At 40.3% G+C, this 22,032-nt stretch overlaps 1 protein-coding gene across 1 annotated transcript in view; it reads right to left on the reverse strand.

The window, feature by feature from the left end:
- Positions 1-214: 214 nt before the first annotated feature.
- mgat4a (alpha-1,3-mannosyl-glycoprotein 4-beta-N-acetylglucosaminyltransferase A) overlaps positions 215-22,032 on the reverse strand; it is a 68,047-nt gene continuing 46,229 nt past the window's right edge. The window contains exons 2-16 of the mRNA XM_046053807.1: positions 15,440-15,607; positions 14,431-14,571; positions 8,744-8,877; positions 8,588-8,634; positions 8,304-8,417; positions 7,178-7,253; positions 6,352-6,466; positions 5,702-5,832; positions 5,490-5,597; positions 5,329-5,403; positions 5,052-5,170; positions 3,684-3,762; positions 3,388-3,448; positions 2,814-2,926; positions 215-2,632 (exon numbers count right to left, since the gene is read on the reverse strand). Coding sequence (XP_045909763.1) covers positions 2,606-2,632; positions 2,814-2,926; positions 3,388-3,448; positions 3,684-3,762; positions 5,052-5,170; positions 5,329-5,403; positions 5,490-5,597; positions 5,702-5,832; positions 6,352-6,466; positions 7,178-7,253; positions 8,304-8,417; positions 8,588-8,634; positions 8,744-8,877; positions 14,431-14,571; positions 15,440-15,607 — 1,508 coding nt within the window. The 3' untranslated portion in view covers positions 215-2,605. The remainder of the gene's footprint in view (positions 2,633-2,813; positions 2,927-3,387; positions 3,449-3,683; positions 3,763-5,051; positions 5,171-5,328; positions 5,404-5,489; positions 5,598-5,701; positions 5,833-6,351; positions 6,467-7,177; positions 7,254-8,303; positions 8,418-8,587; positions 8,635-8,743; positions 8,878-14,430; positions 14,572-15,439; positions 15,608-22,032) is intronic.

The raw sequence follows: 22,032 nt of genomic DNA on the forward strand, positions 1-22,032 counted from the left end.
TGCATGCTGGGCAGGCTTGTAGTTTTTAAATGTACGTTTTTACTTGTAGCCAGATAATAATCAATTTGTGAGAAGTTAAATTTTCTGGTCATGGTTGCAGTGGATTTCCTTTGCTTTCACCCAGTTACTCCACAAGTTGTTCTGAAATCAAACCTGATGATGGAGATGGCATGAGTAATGCAAGTAGAACGAAATAACAAAAACAAAATATCGATGACTTCTAAATTTGATCATTTATTTCAAATATGTCCATGAAAAATGATGCCAAAAAACATCAGAGGCAAACATACACATGTACATGATGAAGGCACATGAACTGATGGGTGTATGGGGTTGTCAAGCAAGAGAAGTTTTTTTTCTCCTGTCCACGTTCCACAGTTAGAGGGATCGCAAGGATCACACGACCGCCCATTTCCATGCATTCAGTTTCTGTTTGTATGTAGATGTAGGACAAGTGTCTTTCAAAACATATTCCACTGTTTATATGTCTTGCTCTCTTCTTCTCCCAATTAACGATCAAGCTACTTCAGTTTTGTTGAGTAAAACTATCATGGATGGTTTGATCAGGGGGTGGAGGAGCCTGCTCTGACCAAAAAAACAAAAACATAATTTATAAATTACAAAGAAATGATCATGCATGTGAACAAGCAAAGATTGCTCCGTTCTCATCAAGTCCACCAAAAGGCACTTCACTACCCCCTTAAATAAACCCTTACAATGTAAAAATAGCTTCCAATCAAAAACCATTGGCCCCACACACAAATACAAAACATGTCAAGGGAATTTCAACAAACTATCAAGTGAGGCAGAAGAGAGAGAGAGGGGGAAAGAAATATTGAACATTATATATATATATATATATATATATATATAAAAATCAGTGAAAGTACTACACAACCTCAGCCAAATCACACAACAAGAGGCGCTTTCTGCAGCGATAAGTAGTCATAATATTCTGTCCAATCGAAAAAAAGATACTTCATTGGACAAAATGCATTGTTACGTGAAAGGAGCATCTACTGTGGGAAGATGGAAAATTTAAGTACGAGGGTGAAGGGTGTGATGGCAACAAAAGAATAGTGAAAAAGCAGTGCAAATCAGACTGGTTCACATGGTAATCAGGTACAAAACCCACCCTCTTTTTAAAAATCACTTTCACTCAACATAACACAGAAATTATTCTTAACATCCAATCACTAAGTGGTCTGTGTGTGTTATTTTATAAATATTAGTATATCCAGCAATCAAATTGTAGGTAAAAGCGTGGGGGAACAGATCGATATAATGTTGCTGAGATCATTTCAATGGACCTGGACATAAGGCACAATTTTGCAATTTTGACCCCCATCTACTTCAACAGAATCTATTCATCCCTCTCCTACCACTCAGTTTAAAACAGTGAAAATTAATCATTTTAGTTGTAGTGCTTCCCTTCAAGTGAAAAGAAACTGGCGCAAACTGAACCGAGCTACTTGCAACAGTAAACAAAGCAAATTCGCAAGTAGCTGCAATGCCAACAATAAAATGTACAATTTGGAAACAATCAAACACATCAACACACAAATAACACAGACTCTGAAATACCATAAACATCTCTTAATAGAATAAAAATATATTTTGCCTCTTGTACAAATTAAAGATTTATTTCAAATAAATTAAGTCACCTTCATAGATCGTCAAAGCTATAATAATAATATATCAATATATTCCTTCGGGGAAGATGATGCCAAGGCAATCTGATTAGTTTCCTATAAATGGACACTGAGGTCCTACACAGCCCGTCAGACAGGAGGTGAGCTAGATATGGTGTCATGGTACTTGTGTTCTTGATGGATTGGGGATGTTACCACAGAACCTGGCCACAAGTCAACGTTAATACTGACTGGCTAAAGGCAGGATTTTGGAAACCACAAGCTCATCCTGAGTTTGTGTTTCAGGACTAGCGGAGTATTTAAGTGTGGCTGACAATACTCTGGGAGTGAAGGAAACATTTTTGTTTGGGCTGGTGTTGATCTAGAGCTCCATCATCTCTGTCAAGAGCAAGTAGCCAATTGTGATGAAAACATTCTCGGTCATCACAGGCTGTGCTGAGGCACTATGCACAGTGCAATGCCCAAGCGTACCCAAAGGTGGCAGCAATGAGTAACTGAAGGATTTGGCAGCATCTGCACCGGTGGCCAGGGGCCTGGTTCTCCCCATGTGTGATGATTTGTCCTCATTCGTCCAAGTGTTTTCTGATTGTGTTCAAAGCTGCTGAGCAACACAGTCACTTTGATAGCCAGAGCTGGGAACAGATGTCTTCACGCCCTCCACTGTTGTTCTTTAGACAGTAGTATTCACATTCTCACGAATAAATTAAGAGCACAAGAGTGAGGGAGAGATGCAAAAAGAAAAGAGAGAAATCGATTGATGAGAAGCTAAATAAAGTACATTAGGAAGAGCAGGGACACAGAGGCAGCGTTCCTCAGACAAACTCAGACGAGCAAATCTAGTGGGCTCTAATATCTTCACTGCTGGTTGTTAGGTGCGCCAAAGACCCTGCGTAAGCAGTCTAGGAGATTTTGGTCCCCCCAGGGCCACGATTCATGTGCCCACTCCAGAAGAGTCAGCCAGCTATCCTCTTTATATGTATCTGCAGGAGGAGAGCAGAGATCACATTTGAAAAGTCATCTGCATCTGTTCTTCTCCTCTGAATAGGTCAAATGTTGCATTTTTAACCACTTGCTTGGATCCCGATCATTGCCTCTTGCAGCTATATTTAATCATGTGATTGGACAGGAGATTTACAGGTGTGGGGTGTGTGATTGGCTTACTTCACTGAGGATCGCCCACACAGCAGAGTCTTTGAGGACTGAAAGCCGAAGTGCCAGGACAGGATTGAAGGAAGGATCTACAGCTCCTTCTGCCACACCCTTCTCAAACTGACCTTTGTGTTTAATCGGACACAAACACACACAAAAGCACACATGATGTATTATATGTCATATTTGTTTAATATACCAGTGCTCAAGTGAGAAAAAGACACATCGGAAACGTAACTTGGCAACATGAACTGACTCCCTGGAAGAATACAAACTTTATTCAACCATCATTTCAGAACATGGCCTTCGTCTGTGTTTTTATTTTTATTTTTTACATAATAACAAAAAACTTTTTAGAAAAAAAATGTTGAAAAAATAGAATAAAGAGGAGAAAATGGCTGCAGGAAAAGCAAACAACTTCAGATGAAAATTGGAAGTGAAAAAAAAGAAAAAATACATTTCAAATACTTTGGCACTGACTTTCACTTTAGGTGAAAGTGTGAGCGTGTAATCTGATCACAATGTTTCAGTGTGTTCATATGCATTCTCACACATATAGCACTAGGCAACTGTCAAATGCACTTACCGATCCTGTAAAACCGGTCTTCAGTACGCTTGTACTTCTCTTTGGTCTGCAGTCCAGGTTCCTGACATATGAACACAGTGAAAGCTGAAAATGTTGACAGTACACTGGAAGAGTGAATAACAACGTCAGAATGAATTGCCTCTGCCAGATCAAATTATTCTGTCATGCTCACATTCCTGTCAATAATCAATATGCTACGACCCTAAGTGCAACCACTCAGTTTAATTTAATCAAAAGCGATTGCACAAAAGGGTGAAAGACTGTGTGCGAGTGTGTGCGGCAGGGTGTTACTCTACCGAGACAGGCAATATTTCCACCGTGGTGTTCTCGATTTTGTCTCCTGGGTGCTCCTGGTTACCGCTGCGAAACAGGAACCTGCAAACCCAATCAAGCATTCATTTTAATATTTACATCCATCCCATAAGCACTCTTGCACTTTTCCCCCAGGGCAGCTGAGACACAGATACACAGTCCATCAAGTCACTTGTGGATATTAGGTTAGTTAGGCAAGTTATGTCCATGAATTTAGAAAAAAATGGGAATGTAAAAGTATGTACACCCTTTGTGTCATCAGGTCTTAACTGTCAGTGGGATAAAGTTGATCAAAATGTCTTATGCTTCTTAGAAATCATTTTCAGGTCATAGTTACAGCTTTTAAACATTAAAAATTCCAGGATTTCTGCCTTTCTAGCCAGAAAAACCTGAGGAATCTCAGTGGATTTTAGAACAACTGGAGGGTGATTTTAATTCACAAATCATGGGCACAGCGTGGAATATGAGCTTCACGGTTTGTTTTTTGGGGGGTTCAAGATTCAAAGAAGAAATATGACACATGACCAAACACCCTTTTCAGGTCTGCTCTGATTCAAGCCATCAGTCTCGCTATCAGCTCTCTTTATATTCACCGTCTTGCTCCCTCTCTACCTCTGCTCCAGAGAGAGTAGGAGCCTGGCCTGAGAATGCTTATTTTAGAGCACTCTAATTAGCTACCCCTGATCCCCGGAGACATACAGCACATGCACGCTCACACACAGCGCATATACACACAGAACACATGCTAAAAGGAAGTAGGGGGAAAGCCTGTATGTGCAAATGTTATGGCCATAAAGACAACAAACGGGCTCCAGGCTAACTTTTTACATTGGTGGCACTGTACCTAACTTTTTCACCAACACATAATTTTGCTGCATCCAATTATACATTTTAAGCATTACCTTTGTTGTCAGTTTCTATGCACTATGGTAATTTCTTAACCTATTATGTAAATAATTGTAAACAGGAATAAAATGTACAGATTAATGTTTTTAATAGACTTCAATTTAGTAGAATGTGGCTCTTCTTTGGCTTTTTTTATATTGTTACATTTTATTATCATTTCTGACTCTGCAATGCTTCAGCACAGGACGTGTTTCTTGAAGACATTGTGCCTTTCTAACGTTTCATTTCATAACTCCGACAGCAAAAGCACTGTTCCCAGCCATGCATTGGCCGCACTATGACATGTGAAAGTGTTCAATCACACTTGACAGATTTTTGGTAGCACCCTGGAGCCCTGACATATATGCTGGGCTGTGCTTCGCATGCTCAATTTATTATCGGAATTCAAACAATAAGAAGATGTGCACACAAACACATTACAAACAGTCAAAGCCTTTCATACGTACCTCTCTATGCTAACAGGTCTGTCAAATTTGAAAAGGATGTAGTCTCCTGCAGTAGGCGTGATGGCCCAGAAGAAGTCCTCTCCTAGGTACGTCTTCTCTAGTGTGTGACCCTGATACACCTGTGTGACACAGTACACATGTTTTGTAGTTGTTGGTGTGTTGGTGGGATATTGCATTAAATCATTGTTTTTATTGTTATTCGTATAAACTAGACAATAGATAACTGCAAAGTAAAGATCCTGAGATGATATATTTCATGGGAACCCCGGCATCATACCTTCACTGAAGTGGAAACCTCAGCTGGGGGGTTTACATGCATCTTGTGGAGCAGTGGCTTCAGGAAGTCCTTGTCCTACAGCGACAGAGGGGAAGCACACATTTCTACACAGGAAGTAGCCTCTACTGTTAAATAACCGAATGTGAGAGTGTGGGACTCACTGTGAGCTTTTGAATCTTTCCAGCAAGAGAAGAATGGAGTCCCACATGTTGAAACAAGGAGGGTCTAAACCGCACACGTAGGCTGGACTTCTGCCGCTCGCAGTGTTTCTTTAAAAAAAAAAGAAAGGGAAGAAAGGGGAAGAATGATTACACCCATTCCCCTTCCAAAGACACTCTATATCTATACAGTAAAAAAAAAAAACAGTGCTTACCGCATCTTTCTCAGGATTACAGACTTTGACCCAGAGAATGTGGTCCAGCAGCCAGTCGATGGGCTTCTCCTTGTAGAACATGAAGATGAACTCAACAATGAGGTTCAGGTCTGGAGCCTGGAACATTTTTCCTGTAGGGAAAGAGAGAATGGGAGGACGGGGGCTTATAAATGTTCATTGAACCCACACAGAAGCATTAAGCATCATTAACAACCAATTATTTGCAACAAGATGATTTAACCATTAACTGAACAAAAAAACAATCAAGAAACACTGTAACAGTTTCACTTGGACTAAAAATACGCACACTCTTTATTTACATATTGTAGTGACATGCTGCATTTAGATTTGCTTTTCCTTGTCAAAATCATATTACTTTACAATGACCCAATTTCTACAGCGATCAATAAAATATCTGTCTTTTCTCAACTGTCTGCTCCGGATCCTTCCACGGTGCTTTAGACTGTTTACCATACACCCTACAAGTCTTACAGTATGAGAATGTCTTGCCAAGTGAGTTAAGAGAATGAGTTAATAGCCACCATTAGGCCAGAAACCATCACGTAGCTTTGCTATTAGCTGACTAAGCAGATCTTGCTTCTTTTGACAGGTGGGTGCCGAGTATTGATCACATGCTTAATGGATCGTACCAATGAAGCCCAGCTGAGAGAACTCCAGGATCATCCAATCCTCTGACGAGAGCTGCAGGGCAAAGTTCTTCATAGTGGCGAAGTAGTTGGGCTTGGCCACAATGTCATCCTCCAGCTGAAGGAACAGAGGCACAGAAAGAACAAAATGTAAGACAGAAGAAACAACTTTAAGAGCTGGGGTTTATTGTTGGACGAGAGGATGAGAAGCCGGGGGTCGGGGTAGGGCTGGGGGATACTCCTCTATGTTCACACAAAGACAACACTATGAACTTAGCTAAGAAGAAACACTTCTGAGTTGCTACACGGAACTAGAGTAGCATTATATGTCAGACAGGCAATACCTCTTTCCCTGCAGGTGAGAGCAGAGAATGGAAAATGAGACACCCCATGCATAAGACAGAAAAATAAGAGATTAACAAAGCAGTGAAACTAAACTGCGCATGGCTGGTGTTAGCGCTTTAAATCTGCTGAGAGTAAACATTTATATAATCATTCCCAAATTGGATGCCTAGTTTAGCCAAGAAGACAGATAAGAGCTGTAGAAGTGAAAGAGGATTAGGCTAAGAATAAGTGAAACTGGCTATGGTCTGAAAAACAAAACAAAAACAACACTGGCTCTGATGAACGACTGCAACAACACACATTTGCTTAAAGTACTCGCAAGTTTTAATTTGGTATGACAAGCTCCAGCAAACCAGGGTTCGTCTAGTAACAGGCTTTCACGCCCATACCTGTGAGTAACTGTCTGCAGAGCCCTTCTTCAAATGCACTCCAACAAGTTGCTATGGGAACATTTATATATTTATTTATTCTTTCAAGGACATACCTGGACATAATAAACTCCTTTGTTCACAGCGTACATCATGAGGAAGGAATAGTCCAGATTCTGCTTGGTTCGCCATCTAAACAAAGCAGAAATCCATCAACACACAAACTTATACACCAATGAATAGTGAATCCATCTTGCTGAATCTTAAGGCAGCATTTTACCTGTGGAAAGCATGTCAGACACACTGCTTCACATGCACAAAGTGTGCAAATAAATAAATCGCAGGTATACTGAATGATATAGCAGAAGATTCAGTTTGAATCATTTATAAACTTTAGACACTTGCTGCTATGCTAATTGTTGATCTGAATGATCTGCCCCCGTTGCAGTCGGACTCGTGGCTGTGCACCGAGGGCTGCAGGTGTGGGAGGTGGCTGGCTGGCACGCACGCACGCACGCACGAGGGGTGGCTGTGGCTCAGGAGGTAGAGCGGGTTGCCCGTTAATCGTCTGCGTAAACTCATCCAGGTGATTGACTCTTTTGGCAGCTTCAGCAGTGAGGAAATGTAATATACCATTCATTTGAATGGATGCACATTGGCGCACGCACACACACACAAAACATGCGTCTAAATTCTAACACTTTTGCACCATGGCTCATGTTGAACAAGATACTGACTGTTCAGACTGCCATCAGAAGCATCTGTGCTCACAAACACCCACGTACAAACATAACCCACAGCCCTCTATGCCTAAAGGCTATTATCTGAATACATACTGTAAGTAGTTGGCACAAACTGCACCATAAACAGATTTCTAATGAAGCCAGTTGTTAGCTAGGTATAAAGAGAAGATAAGTAAAGAGGATAACAGGAGGGAGCACTACAGAGACAAAGAGATAGAGGGTGCTGCTGGTGATGACCTTGATCTGACTTTGAGAAATGCCTGTGGAATACCAAGTACCCAGGCAGCCTACCTAAAAGCTCTCGCTTGCTCGCTCCCTCCCACCATCCCCCTGACTCATCCTTCTACTCTGCAATCCTCATCACAGCTACATTTCATTTCTCTCAGAGCTGGTTTCTCCATGATTTAAATAACGTTTTTATCACATTTTTTCCTAATTAAATGTGAGAGCACTGAACACGCTGATAACACAGATGTCATTGCCAATGTGAATTCCTTACTTGACTCTCTCTATGGAGTCTCCAAAAGTCTCTTTGAGGTTGGTGAGCTCGGGGTAATAGGCGGCTGGTGGGGAGATCACCTCCAACAAGCCAGAATTCAGCTCTGTAGAAAACCTGAAGAAAGAAAGAAAAAGAAAATTGGTGACGTCGACAGGGTGAAACACACACACACACACACACACACACACACACACACGTTTTCTCTGGGTAACACTGTCTTTTAACTCTTCCACAATATTTCCACCTTTTTGAGCATCTTTCAGAAGGCAGAGAAGTGTACTCACTCTTTCTCCAGACCAGCAACCACGCTGTGAACGTAGTCCACATCAGTCTGCACAGATCAAACAAGGAAGAGACACATTACACACACAGACCCTTTCACATAATTTTTGAATTTATTGTGCAGAAACATCATGCTATGACTCATACTTAGATCTCACCTCCCCAACGAAGACAATAATGACACAGTCAAGTTTCTCCTCTGGTGACAGCTTGTCTATTAGTGAACGCAGCGTCTCTGACAGATAAGACTTCACCTTCCGCTTCACTGTGGGGATTCCCATCACCATGGTAACTGAGAAGCAGATGAAATAGAAGAAGAAAAAGAATTGTTAGGTGAGTAAGTGTCTAAGGCTGCAGGTGTGGCTATTTATCCAAAACCAAATCATCTTTGCTGTTGGACAACAAGATTACATCGGCCTATATCCATAAGAACAGAAATTCTTGCCCAGACTGACAGATGGCAGTGGGAAGGATGACTGATGGACGTAGTTTGTAATGCATCTGCACTAGCATGCTGCATGTTATTATAGAAACATGTCTTCAAACAACAATCTTACACAATGTTAATTCCAAAACCCGCAACATTTCAACTTACAACTTAATTCAAGTGTTGCTGAATTTACATCAGGATGCAACAATGTTTGGACTTTATACAGAGACAGCAAACATGTATTATAGCTGGCATTTACACAACATCATTCTTTACCCAGACATCTGCAAAGCGTAGCTAAATGAATGAATGAGCTTTTCCTACCAGCTAAAACAAACAAAGTCAGACAGGCCAAAGCCAACAACAGTAAATTAGATAAAATAAACTAGAGAGCAGAACTGACAGGGAGTTTCAACCAAAACGTTAACAGACCCCAAACCGATTTTCAAATATAAACAAACCCTACATTTTGAGAAGCTTTGACACAGCTGCTGTTTTGTTACTTGATACACAACCTCACAATGAATCAATCCATCTTAATTGTCATCAATTGATTTTTTCAGTAAACCCCACTGATCACAAATATCAAGCCAATAATCATCTCTGAGCTAAGAAAGGTTACAAGTAGGAGCAAATATAATATTTAGTTGAGGATGTAGCTGATGAAGACAACAGTAAGACATGGAAAGAGAGGATGCGAGGGCGGCTATTGTCATCTCCTTATTACTCCTATTGTCTGAGGCTTGGAGTGGTTGTGGCTAAACAGACAACAGATTCCCTGAGTAGTACACCAAACTGAAAAAAAATAAACAGACTGTCATAGACATAAATCCAGTTCATTTTACTTACTAGATACAAGGGTCACTTTCACGACGGAAAGAGAGAGTGAGGGAATGAGAGAGTGGAGAGTTGTACAGCAAGCCCACATTGGTGTGACAGCAAATGAAGGCAGAGGATGAACAAGTTATCAGGCCGGTTATCTGACACTAAATCAGTGTTTTCCTCGTGCTAATGGCAATAAGTCAAGACAGCAGCATGAAATTGTCTATTAGCCTGTGTACTCTCTTTTTTATGTTTAGCTTTCTCTTTATCTATGCATGGTGTGCTTGCATTTTACTAAAATCAAATTCTAGAAGGTAGTTTTGCATAAAATGTAAAGTTACAGATAACTCGCCCAATAATGCATGTAGTTTTTGTCAAGTACATGGACCAGGGCTAATGTGTGTATGTGTTTGCGTGTTCAGTTTAAAAAGGGAAGCGTGCGAACTGAGTTAATGTGGGGGCACAAAGGGCCTCAACAAAGGCACAAAAACTTGAGGTGCAGAATGAGTGGACTTGAGGCAAGGGTGCGATCATCCAGCGTGATCGGTGCAGCGTGGAGAATCTGTCCCAGTTTGGCTTTGTGTTAAGCACACTGAGCCTCTGTGTCGTATAGCGACACCCACAACCACCAAGAAAGTAGGTCGAAGATGAAAGGAGAATGTGGGAGAAAGGAAAAGAGACAGCAAGTGACAGAATAAGGGAGGGTTGCAGACAGTGAATGAGTGATAATGCATCCAAGTGCAGCATGAGCAGGACTGACTCCAAGACTGCCCTTCCTCATGTCAGCCTGCCCGCTTCGCTCTGCCATTCTTTCATCTCCTTCAGGAAAAGCAAAACAGTCTACATTTCTGTCTGCTTCTGTCACACCAGTTAAAAGAAGTGATGTGGTATGCAATACACATGAACAGAGCTGGTGTTCGGCTATGTTTGTAATGTCCAGCAAAATGTCAGTTGATTGTTTGCTTAAACATAGTATGATATAGTATAGTATAGATTTATTTTATTGTCTCTCTCTCTCTCTCTCACATATGTTATTTATCATATTACTTTTGGAATTTAGAAAATCATGAACTAAATAAAGAAGATACAGATTAAGTATAATAACATATAAATATAATGAAAGAAAACATAAATAAATGTGGTCACAGTGGCATATATATGGCCATCCATCTGCTCTGTTCTCAACAAGAGGGTGGATTTTGTTTAGTTTTTGTTTGAAGCTGGGTGTTTATGCATATTTTATGTCCTTGTTTGTTTGTTTGTATCTACACAGTGACACATGTTTGCTTTTGATATTTCATTTATTTTAAAAAGAAGCCTTTTCATGATTAATTTATGAATATCACAACTTTGGGTTGATTTTCTGTGTGTGTGTGTGTGTGTGTGTGTGTGTGTGTGTGTGTGTGTGTGTGTGTGTGTGTGTTATACTCCTAGTTGTATGGACGTATTTTTGTAGGCCAACTCAGAAGTTTTCATCACCCAGGTTTCCTCAACAAAAAGCCAATGGGATTTTTCCATTAGGTTTTGGATACATAAAATTGCTCTTTGGCAAAGAAAAGTTTATATTTACACATTTTGTTCAGTGAGATAATCTTCACAAATGAACACTTTTATGATTTTCCAACGTTAAGCCATTAACAAATTACACCACAGTCGCATCACTTCCAACGTCACCACCACTAAGCTTCCAATGTCATCAACAACGTCGGTGGTATTATTTAGTCACTTGTTACCAACCACCTTTTTCTGACACGTAAAAGCTTCAAAATTCAAGAGTGGGGTATTTACTTACGTATTTTATGTTGTAGAACAAAACATGAAAATCCCTTAAGCTTGTGTGCTTGTGGTTCTGTCTGTGTGCAGCTTAATACTACACAGTACTGTTTCACAAATTAAATTAAGAAATTCACAACGTTCTATTAAAAAAACACACGAGGTGTAGGGTGAATATAGGCCGAGGCCACACATGTATGTGATGGCACTGTCTGACAATCATCCCAAAACGCCCACATTTCAGGCATGGGAAAACAACTAACCTGATCATTGTATATCAATGTCACAAACGTGCGAGCATCATTTCTGATCATGATCTTACATGCAGACATTTGCTGGTAAAACACCGGGCAATGCTCAGCTGCTTTGACATGCGTTTCTGCTTGCAGCTGGAAGTGTGGCATTACAGCAGTGCAGCACGCCAGTCTGTGAGTGAGTGTAGTGTATGAATGCATAAAGGTAATTTGTTTCAGATTAGATCTTGTTGATAAGATCACAGCCATTCAGACTAAATTCAGAAATATTACAGGTTCAACAGCAAAGAAAGAAGCAACAAAATATGCAATTATGAGGTTGATGTTACTGACAGTTGATAGAAGCAAAAACCAGTGTTGCATTATAACGAAAGCAATTAGCTGTGCATCAGCAGCAGCGAGTGGGAAACTGGTGAGGGAACATACGCTTGTTCCTGCAATGGCGACTGCTACTGGTTAGTCGGGCCACCTGCACGGAGAAGCAGGGGGATCTGGGGGAGACTGCGTGAACCTTCATATGTGTTAGGCCTTTGCAGTGAGGCCCTTTGCAATAAGGAGAAAAGAAGCAGCTGCCATCTTATTCGAGCAGACCAAGTTGCTGTGTTTTGAAGACAATCTGACATTGTTGGAAATCATGGAATTACAACTTCCGGATCAGACACGTGATACACACTGCCCCCAAAAGACTTTTCCCCATAGGCTTACATTGCTTCTGTCAACTGACAGCTGATTTGATTCATTCATTTTAATAACATTTGGAAAGTCTTTAAGAGCTGCAAGATTAAATAATTTTATCCCCATTCAAATTCGAGGCGGGCAAAACTGGAAGTTAGCCGCTCAGCGGGGTAATTTCTTTTCTGCAAGTCGAACTTTTATAGCTTAATATGCCACTAAGAAGCTCCCATAGGAATGAATGCCAGTATCCAGTTCTCTTTATACATCCATGAAGCAGACACATGACTGACAACACTCTCCTCAGGCCAACAGAAGAGTCAGCAGCCACAAAGACTGCAGTAAAAGGAATTCGAAGTTGGGGAGAAATTGGGGGAGAGAGGATCTTTAACTGTAGCTTGTGACTTGTTTAATAGCTGGTCAGTGCTTGGCAATTAAAAAAAAAGTACTGACAGTGTGTAAAAGGGCAAAAGTTGGCGTGTGAGTTTGGAACAAGCCCGGCTGTATTTACAATAATGCTCTTTTGTTGCTTTCTGCCTGAAAGAAGCTTCAGTGAGGCCCCACTCCAACCATTTCTGTCTCAGAAGTTTGAACAGTTTCTTCCCACAATCCTCGTACAATTTAAAGTGGGATGATGTCCCAATTTGCACAGCTATTAATATCCCAATGTCAGATATGCTTAGACCAGCAGAGAAACAAGGGGCGAAGTAAAAAATGAAAGACACAGAGGTAGACCAAGAAAAACGAGGGCCGATAGGATAGAAAAAAGGGGCGATGGAGGGGCAAACCTTCTCTGAGGCAGTCATGTGTCTTTGTGACCAACCACTGCAGAGATCACTTCCCAGTAGCTTTGTTGTGCGTTCCACTCCAAAACAGCTGATAGTGTTTTAGAGTGGGAAGCTGGTGAGAACAAGGCAGTAGGCAGCAACCAATTCAGCATTAATAGTGGCTAGGCAGTCTCTCTAAGATTTCTAAGAGAAAGCTAAAACAGTCTTAATACAGGTAACAGATACCTACTTACATAGTCATAAAACCAGACAGACTGACAATGACTCAGACAAGGCAATGATAGATAGGGTTGCAATTTTTTTGTTTCCTGTGGGTACTCATTGATCAAACAGGCCACGGGGGGGGGGGGGACCAGAAACTCCTACTTGTTCCCTGACATGTCCCTCCTTCCTTTCTTCAAATTTGTCTAGGGGCTCTGTTTTTCTCCCCAGCCATTGTCATTAGGAATGTGGGAACACCATATGAGCTATTCAGGCCCTAAACTTGCGTCCCAAATTCACTCCACTTCACTATCACACTTGCAATGCCAGGTAAGTAATCTTAGTAGTCTTAGAGAGAACCTGATATGGCAGAGGTCACATGCTGCATTGCTGTTGCTTGGGGGGGGGGGGGGCGAAAAAATGGGGTCGATGAAAATAGGAGCTAATAGAAAAGAGCAAAAGAGGTTGTGAGCTTCGTAAAAATGTGTTCAGTTTATGTTCTTAATGTAAATTTTCTTTTGTATAGCACTTTTCCTTACAGCAAATCTCTCAGTTTTAATAAAAGGGAGAAGAAAGGACAACAGAAAAGCAAGTAGATTAGAGTTTTGAAAACAAAAGGGAAATCCCTGTTTGATCAATCAAAGAGGTAGGATACATACTTGTAATGTAAATAGGGAATTGTAATGTACATACACTACAATTGCAAAGCTCAGCCCAGAGGGGGTACTTGTTGTGAACAAGGCACCAACTGAAAACTTGCTGGGACTTGATTGTCTGTCTGGTGTAATGAGAGTCTCTGGAGGTTTTACTGTGTTTGTGTAGTACAAGCATGCATATTCTGGAGGAAAAGCCTCGTTAATCAGGGAAGTTACTGTTGCACTGAATTTGCATCGTACGCTTCTCACCTCCTGTGCGGCCGAGACCAACTTGCACGGCAGGTTGCAGGCTGCCCTCATTGTTGAGAAGGTGAGGCAGATGGTGGTAGATATTTGGCACCTGGAGAGGTTTCCTATTTGTGAGCTCCTTCAGTAGTTTCTGTGTCTCATCTGAAAGCAGGCACAGAGAAACACGGACATTCGTACAAGTCCTCATTGCAGTTTCATCAAATGATGACAGGAGTAAAATAATGCTGACTTTTAAAGCACAGTGACACTATAACTACAGAATCATTTAATAAAATATTTAACTATACACTCATTCACTCACAGTAGAAACTCATACTCATGTATACTCACTGGCTGCAGGACCTTGTGTTTGTTTTTAACCTATACCATACTATAAAAGTTCATACTGTATTTCCCTTAAGCAGGGCTCTTGAGGTTTTGTACTAGTCCGCTGCAGCCAATGATAAGACAAAATCATATCACTATAACAAATAACTAAATTGAGCTTTTACATGATACAACAAAATTTATATATACAAATGCAAGAAAAAGCACAATTACAGCCATAACTGAAATTCAAATAAAACTAAATAGGCATATAATGTTCACGACACTGCCATTATGATAATGAAAGTGAAAATGAGATGGACTTTTCATTTTGAAATTGGCAGACAGTGTGCAACATAGGCTCAAAGACAAAATTGCAGACTAGACTTTTAATCTGTTTATTTGAATTATGTGCTGTGCTACGATCTTGTGATTGATGTTTCAGCCAACTGGATTCTAAAATCCAAACCCAGTGGTTTTGAGGGTTGACTGACAAAGACGTTAAATGACCACGGAAAAACCTGTTTCATTTCATTAGAAATTTTGCCTGCTCTTGGAAAGGTACTTCCCCTGAGCATTTTCATCCCTTCATCTAAATCTTCATAACGTTGTGTTGCAATGTCTAGAAATCTAAAAGCAGGCTTTAATGTTTACTTAACACTACAGAAGTTCAGTTGGAGTCTGTGAGTCTTGTGTTAGCTACCTGAGAAGTTTGTGAGGGCATCTTTGCTGCTGTTGGTCTCGGCAATAGCTTTTCTGAACTGCTCGAGAATGTTGTTGAGCTCAGACGAGCGCTGCAGCGTCCTGTGCTCTGCCACACGAAGGCGCTCTTTCAAGGCATGGAACTCCCGCTGGTATGCTATCAGCTTCTCTATAAGGGGGGGAAAAAGAAGCAAGGAAGATGCATTAGCAGGTGACAACATGTACCATGTAAAGGTCCAGTTACTAGGGGGGGTGACAAGGGTTTTATTAAAGGACCATTTTAGCTCTGGGACACAACAGTGTTCAGCCATGAAGTAAAAACATCTATTTAGGTAACAACTAGGAAGATCTAACACTTATAACAATATGGTGGTTTGGATTTAGGAAATGTAACTTAATGCATCTGATATGATGTTTATATTTCACTGCCTCATCTATGCAACCACTTGCAGCTTTTATTTCACTAGAGTGCCCACTTTCATTGGCTAAACCAGAATGTCTCAAGTTAAAACTATTTAAAGGTGGTGAAGACTTTGAATCACATACAAATGCATGTAGCAGCAACACCATTTAGCAGAACTGCAGCAAAGTCATTACTAGAAATCCCTCAGAGATCGCTCACTTCTACCAGGGCTGCGTAGAGCACTAAAGGAGATATTTTAATAAAAGAAAATATTCAGATTTGGTTCTGCTACAAAATACTGATGATAATAATTCATGCTTCACGTGTACCAGATAGTAAATATAGTAGTTCTTGAGAATAAGACATGTTCACACATGACCTATTTCACAATGAGTAAGATACACACCAAAAATTGGCCTAAATATCCCTTATTCGCAGAGGTGGAAGTAAAGAATTATAAGTACTCTCGTTACTGTACTTCAGTCATTTTTTAGGCACTTGTACTTTTATAAGTATTTTTTTAAGTCTGTAATTTTACTCTTAAGTATGCATTACACTATGTAATCTACTATGCTACTTTAAAAATATTAATTCGCTACTGAGTAGGCCTACAATTTAAATAAAATCCAAGTCTGTCATATGCATTTTAGTAGCCAATAAGTCATTGTCAGTACAAGATTAGAGGCAAGGTTGTAAGAACCACAACTGATAGTGGATCTGACTTCATCAAAGCTTTCCATGTGTTTGGGGCACAGAAGGATGCTGATGAAGCAGATCCAGATGCTCTTGACCTGAGTGACCATGTTGGATATGTTTGATGCAAATTCAATCCTTGATGAGGACTCTGGTCAAGAATATCAACTACCATCAACAGATGCGGCCCTGGCAGAGGGCATGAATGACATCTAAAAGAGGCTTTCCTGTGCAACCTCTGCAAAATGCCAGGGCATTTGGAACAAAACTGGGCGATCCCATTTGGCTAGTGAAGTGGTTGAGGACAAATGCCATTGAAAGAATAATACGTATCCATGATTAGAAGGGGGAAGATGCCATCAGGACAGTGTGTGAGGAGTTCAAGGTGAAATTTGGTGATTTACATAATCCCATTTGTGTGTGCTGCTATGTGCACACATGTATATAAGTGTATATACTTAACTCTTCAGTCATGACTAAAGGCTGTTACTTATTGATGAGGTCCCCAAATTTTTTTTACAGTATCCTTTTTTGTGATTTAGCTGATGCTAAAGCACCAAAATTGTGTTGTCTGCTTGTAATTACAGACTTGACATATGTGAAACATCATCTTGAAACAACCAAGCAGCTGCAAAGAGAGTCATCTGATGACAACAATTTCTTCTCCAGACCAACCCCAAAGTCACAAAGTCCAGTTGAGCTTGACGGTTATCTTGTGCCATACCCAGCACGGAGCTGCTTCACTCCATTCCAGCCATTAAGAAGCTCTCATTCAAGCTGAACACAGCTCTGCCTGCCTCTGCTGCACGTGAACAGCTTTTTAGCTGCGCTGGTCAACTCTTCACACAAAGCCAGATAGACTCGGTTAACTTGGAAAATCAGCTCCTGCTGAAACTGAACAAAAGGTTTAGAATGTGAACTGCACAAGTTATGCTTTTCTAACAGTTTTGACACACCATTAGTCCCATTGTGATTGTTTGTTTGCTGTGCACTGGGAGAAGTTTATACTAATATGTGTTCTACGCATTTTAGTATACATTTACCAGCCCAAATTCCTGCTTTATGTGTATTTGTTTAGAAAGCAAATTGCCTTAGTTATATCCATTCATAACTTTTTATATCAAAGAAATGTGCTGTGTTGGAAGTAGATATTATTTTTATAAGGATCTCCCCTTTCGACTGAATGCCTGCTAGTGATAATGCATTAAAAATCAGCAGTTAAAAAGTAACTAATGCTCCGAGTACTTTTTGAGAAGAACATTTTGTACTTTAAATACTTTTTAACACCAGTAGTTTTACTTGAAGTTGAGAAGTATTTTAGTACTGTAACAGTACTTCTATTTGAGTACATATTTTCAGTACTCTTTCCACCACTGCTAATTCTGCACTTCAAGACTACTGAGAGGAGGGAGGGAGCTATTCAGTGACCTAACCAGCATATCTAGAGTGTATAGGAATTTAGAGCATTTGTCTCAAAGCTGCTTTTCAAGTCTCTGATCTACGGCAGTGCTACGTGATGATAGTCGACAATAGGAAACCTCTGTCGTGATGAGCTCTTATCAGGAAACAGAAGTTTAGTGGTTGGTGTAGGCGTTTGAGAGGAGAGCCTGTGAAATTCTATGGAAAGGGGAGCAGCGATGGTCTGTTTGTGGGGTGAGACTTGTGTAGGCCTGACATGCACACTGAGTCAGTCTTACGTCACTTTTTGCTTTTACTTTGTCATACATTATGTAACCAGCTCATTCATTATAATGAGAAGAATGCACATGTGTGGCATTCATTGACATGCCCTCATGTACGGACTTGATTTTGTTCTAAAATTCATGAGGTTACATGGAGAGTACAATTAACACCTCAGGTGTGTGTGTGTGTGTGTGTGTGTGTGTGTGTGTGTGTGTGTGTGTGTGTGTGTGTGTGTGTGTGTGTGTGTGTGTGTGTGTGTGTGTGTGTGCGTTGGGAGATAATGTGCCCTTTCAGAGAACCCTTCCCTCCAACAAAACCCAGACTCCCTTTATCTTCCCCTCTCCCTACACTCACTCTCTCTCTGACAGCTATTTGTCCATCTACTATGCACTCGCTGCTCTTCCTCACAGAACAATGTTGTTCCTACTGAACGTTGATCTCTAAGACACACCGACAGATGCTGTCATTTCGCCCAAACCTCATGAAAAGGGGGAACTTCAAACTAAAACAGACTTTCATCTCCACATCTGTCCTTTGATTGTGGGACTCCAGGCCTGCTGGGGTGAAACCACACCTGTAATCCCACTGTGCAAAGAAACAAAGACACAATGAGCTCCACAGGAACAGAAACAAGAAGTAGATAGGGTTTCTATTTAGCTATTTTTCCTATGCACAGATGTATTAGATGGCGAAAATGTAATAACACATTCTCTTTTGAAGAATTGCCTCCTCCCATTACCTGAGTCAGTGCCAAAATATGGTGAGCAAAATGCAAGTAATAGGGTAAATGGTGAACGTACTCTATTGACGTACAGCCACTGAATGACTGGATGGCTACATAAAATGCATTAAACAATTAGATCTACCTGAGGTCAGGAGTACATGTCTACAATCTCATTATTGTTCTCTCTCTCTCTCTCTCTAGGACTATGAGCAGCGGGGGAAGGGCTAAGTGGCTATGCTCTGCCTCTGAGCTTAACAGCCTCTCTCCTTCCTTCTGTTTTTTTTCTTCTTTTTTTTTTTACATTCACATGTTTTTGTCCTACACTATCTGTGCTTCCATTCCCACATACACTTGTCTTTTCCCTCCTTCTGTCTCTCCTGATATCCAAATACTCATGGCCGCTCCTCTCCTGTGATATTTTGCCTTGACGTGTCACTGTTGATTAACTTGCTCAGTTTTTTTGACGCGGGAGGAATGGGAAGTTGGACATATGGTCAACAACTACCCTTTAAAAATGAACAGACTCAAGGCCTCTCTCTCACTCACTCACACACACACACACACACACACACACACACACACACAATAACTTGATAGCAAAACTTATACTGCTGCAAATTTGTGCAACCAAATTTTGTGCTGAGTTCAGTAACTAAAAAAGTTACCTGGCTCAGGCCATAAAGTTGAACACAGATGAGACGGCGAGCTTGCATGCAATGACAGTTTCAAGTTGTATTTAAGTTTTTATCACAGCGCTGAGGGAAACTTGATTGAAGAAAATAACCTTATAGTGAACTTAACTTTTAGCTTTGGTTTGTCTCTCTGACTTGCTAACAGCGTGTAAACTGAAGCTCTCAGTGTTGCTGCTCTTGTAAAAACGCTACACGTTGTTCTGTTGCTGTGTGCATCATGTGTCGGCAGAGTCTATTCGTCCACTCCACATGATAACTCGTTATGCAGTTTAGTCAACCAACCAGCATATCTAGAAACACTACAGACTCTTCTGTATTTCAGTTGCTGGGCTCATTGTAGTTACTATCACTGTCACTGGGTCATTGTATTACCTATATAATATAAAATCTTGATAATGCACACTGATGATTTTCATATATTTACAAAATGTATTTGCTGTTATTTTATTTTTTATGCACACAAAATTGCAATTGTATTTGTAATTTTCAATATAAAACTTGTTGAAATGGTTTCAGTGTGTGTTATCAGTACATTTTAATCTTTTTCGGCACATCTTTACAATACTGTGATAATACTGATAACTGTGATAATTTTGGTCACTATAATCATGATATGAAATTTTCATACCGTTTCATCCCTACAAGTGATGTCATCAAGCCGGCAACGTCACATTAAGTTTCAGTTTTGTCTGTTGCGGTTGATATTAAGAGGGGTGTTTTTTCCTCTCCCCTTTTTGCCACTCTCCTATATTACCTTTATTGCTGTGCATAAATGTTAAAGCGCACAGCCTTAAATAAATTCATCACTGGGAAGGTCTGTTTCAGAGTTCTTTAGTCAGGGCACATATCCGTACCTTGAGCCAACTCTAACCAGATGATTCCCTGGAAATCCTATCTCCTTCACAGGCACATAGGTGAACAAATGTAAAACTGACTATAGGTTGCATCAGAAATTTATGGGATCCAAAATCAGAGGAGTTACATTCAAAATGCATTTCATACCATCCATTATTTTAAAACGCAAAACTCTCCTTTGTAAACAATGTTTAAAGGCACATTCACAACCTGATTGTTGTGACACTATGCTTACTCACATTAACCTCAGTAATAGCACCAAAGTACGTGAAGACTGGATGTCAGAGAGGGAGAGAGTTGACAGACAGACACAGATCTTCAAACTACCAAACTTCACAGCTTAAGAGAGGACAGGGATGATCTTAGTACTGAGAAATCCAACCCTAAATTCGCCAGAGTGTTAAGAGTTTTACCAGTCAATCCTTTAACTCATCAAAAGCCCTCAGAGTGATCTTGTCCTTGACCTCACTCTCCCTTGCTGATGCATGCTGCTGACTGTCGGTTCACGAGTGCTGATGAGGGACTTGTGCAGTTTATGTTTGCATGAGAGTGAGAGAGATGCAGTACATAATATGTAGATGTCCTTGATGAAGCAAAGTTCCTTTTTTTCCAGCACATTTTCACTTTAAAATACATAACTGCCCGATCAATCACATTTAAACTAATAAGCAGGAAATCCATAGATGCAGTAAGATGCTGGCCAACAAGCAGTACTGAAAAAGTCTGTCAATTAATGTACTGACCCCTGGTCTGTTGTATTTAAAACATTTAAATGGAAAAAAAATTAAACCTCACTTATACTTATACTTTAAAAAGTATAAGTGTTATTACAACAAAAACTGTTAAATAGACCCTACCTCATTTGAGAAAAAGTGGTGATTAATTCTCCTTGAAATTCAAGCTTAGATAAATTTCACTTTTAAAGTACAGATGATTCAATGCCAGCTGCTCGGAGGAAATTGTGTTAAAACTGTCAGTTAACCCAAATTACCACCCCAACACAACAGGAATGATTTGAATTTTAGCTTGTGTCACTCTCTGAAAAACTGCATTAGAAGAATTCTAAAACAATGTACAGGTGCTGGTCATATAATTAGAATATCATCAAAAAGTTGATTTATTTCAGTAATTCCATTCAAAAAGTGAAACTTGTATAATGTATACATTCATTCCACACAGACTGATATATTTCAAGTTTTCATTCCTTTTAATTTTGATGATTATAACTGACAACTAATGAAAACCCCAAAATCAGTATCTCAGAAAATTTGAATATTCTGAAAAGGTTCAATATTGAAGACACCTGGTGCCACACTCTAATGAGCTAATTAACTCAAAACACCTGCAAAGGCCTTTAAATGGTCTCAGTCTAGTTCTGTAGGCTACACAGTCATGGGGAATACTGCTGACTTGACAGCTGTCCAAAAGACGACCATTGACACCTTGCACAAGGAGGGCAAGACACAAAAGGTCATTACTAAAGAGGCTGGCTGTTCACAGAGCTCTGTGTCCAAGCACATTAATAGAGAGGCGAAGGGAAGGAA

Source organism: Micropterus dolomieu, linkage group LG07, assembly GCF_021292245.1.
Source record: "Micropterus dolomieu isolate WLL.071019.BEF.003 ecotype Adirondacks linkage group LG07, ASM2129224v1, whole genome shotgun sequence".
Lineage (NCBI taxonomy): Eukaryota > Metazoa > Chordata > Actinopteri > Centrarchiformes > Centrarchidae > Micropterus > Micropterus dolomieu.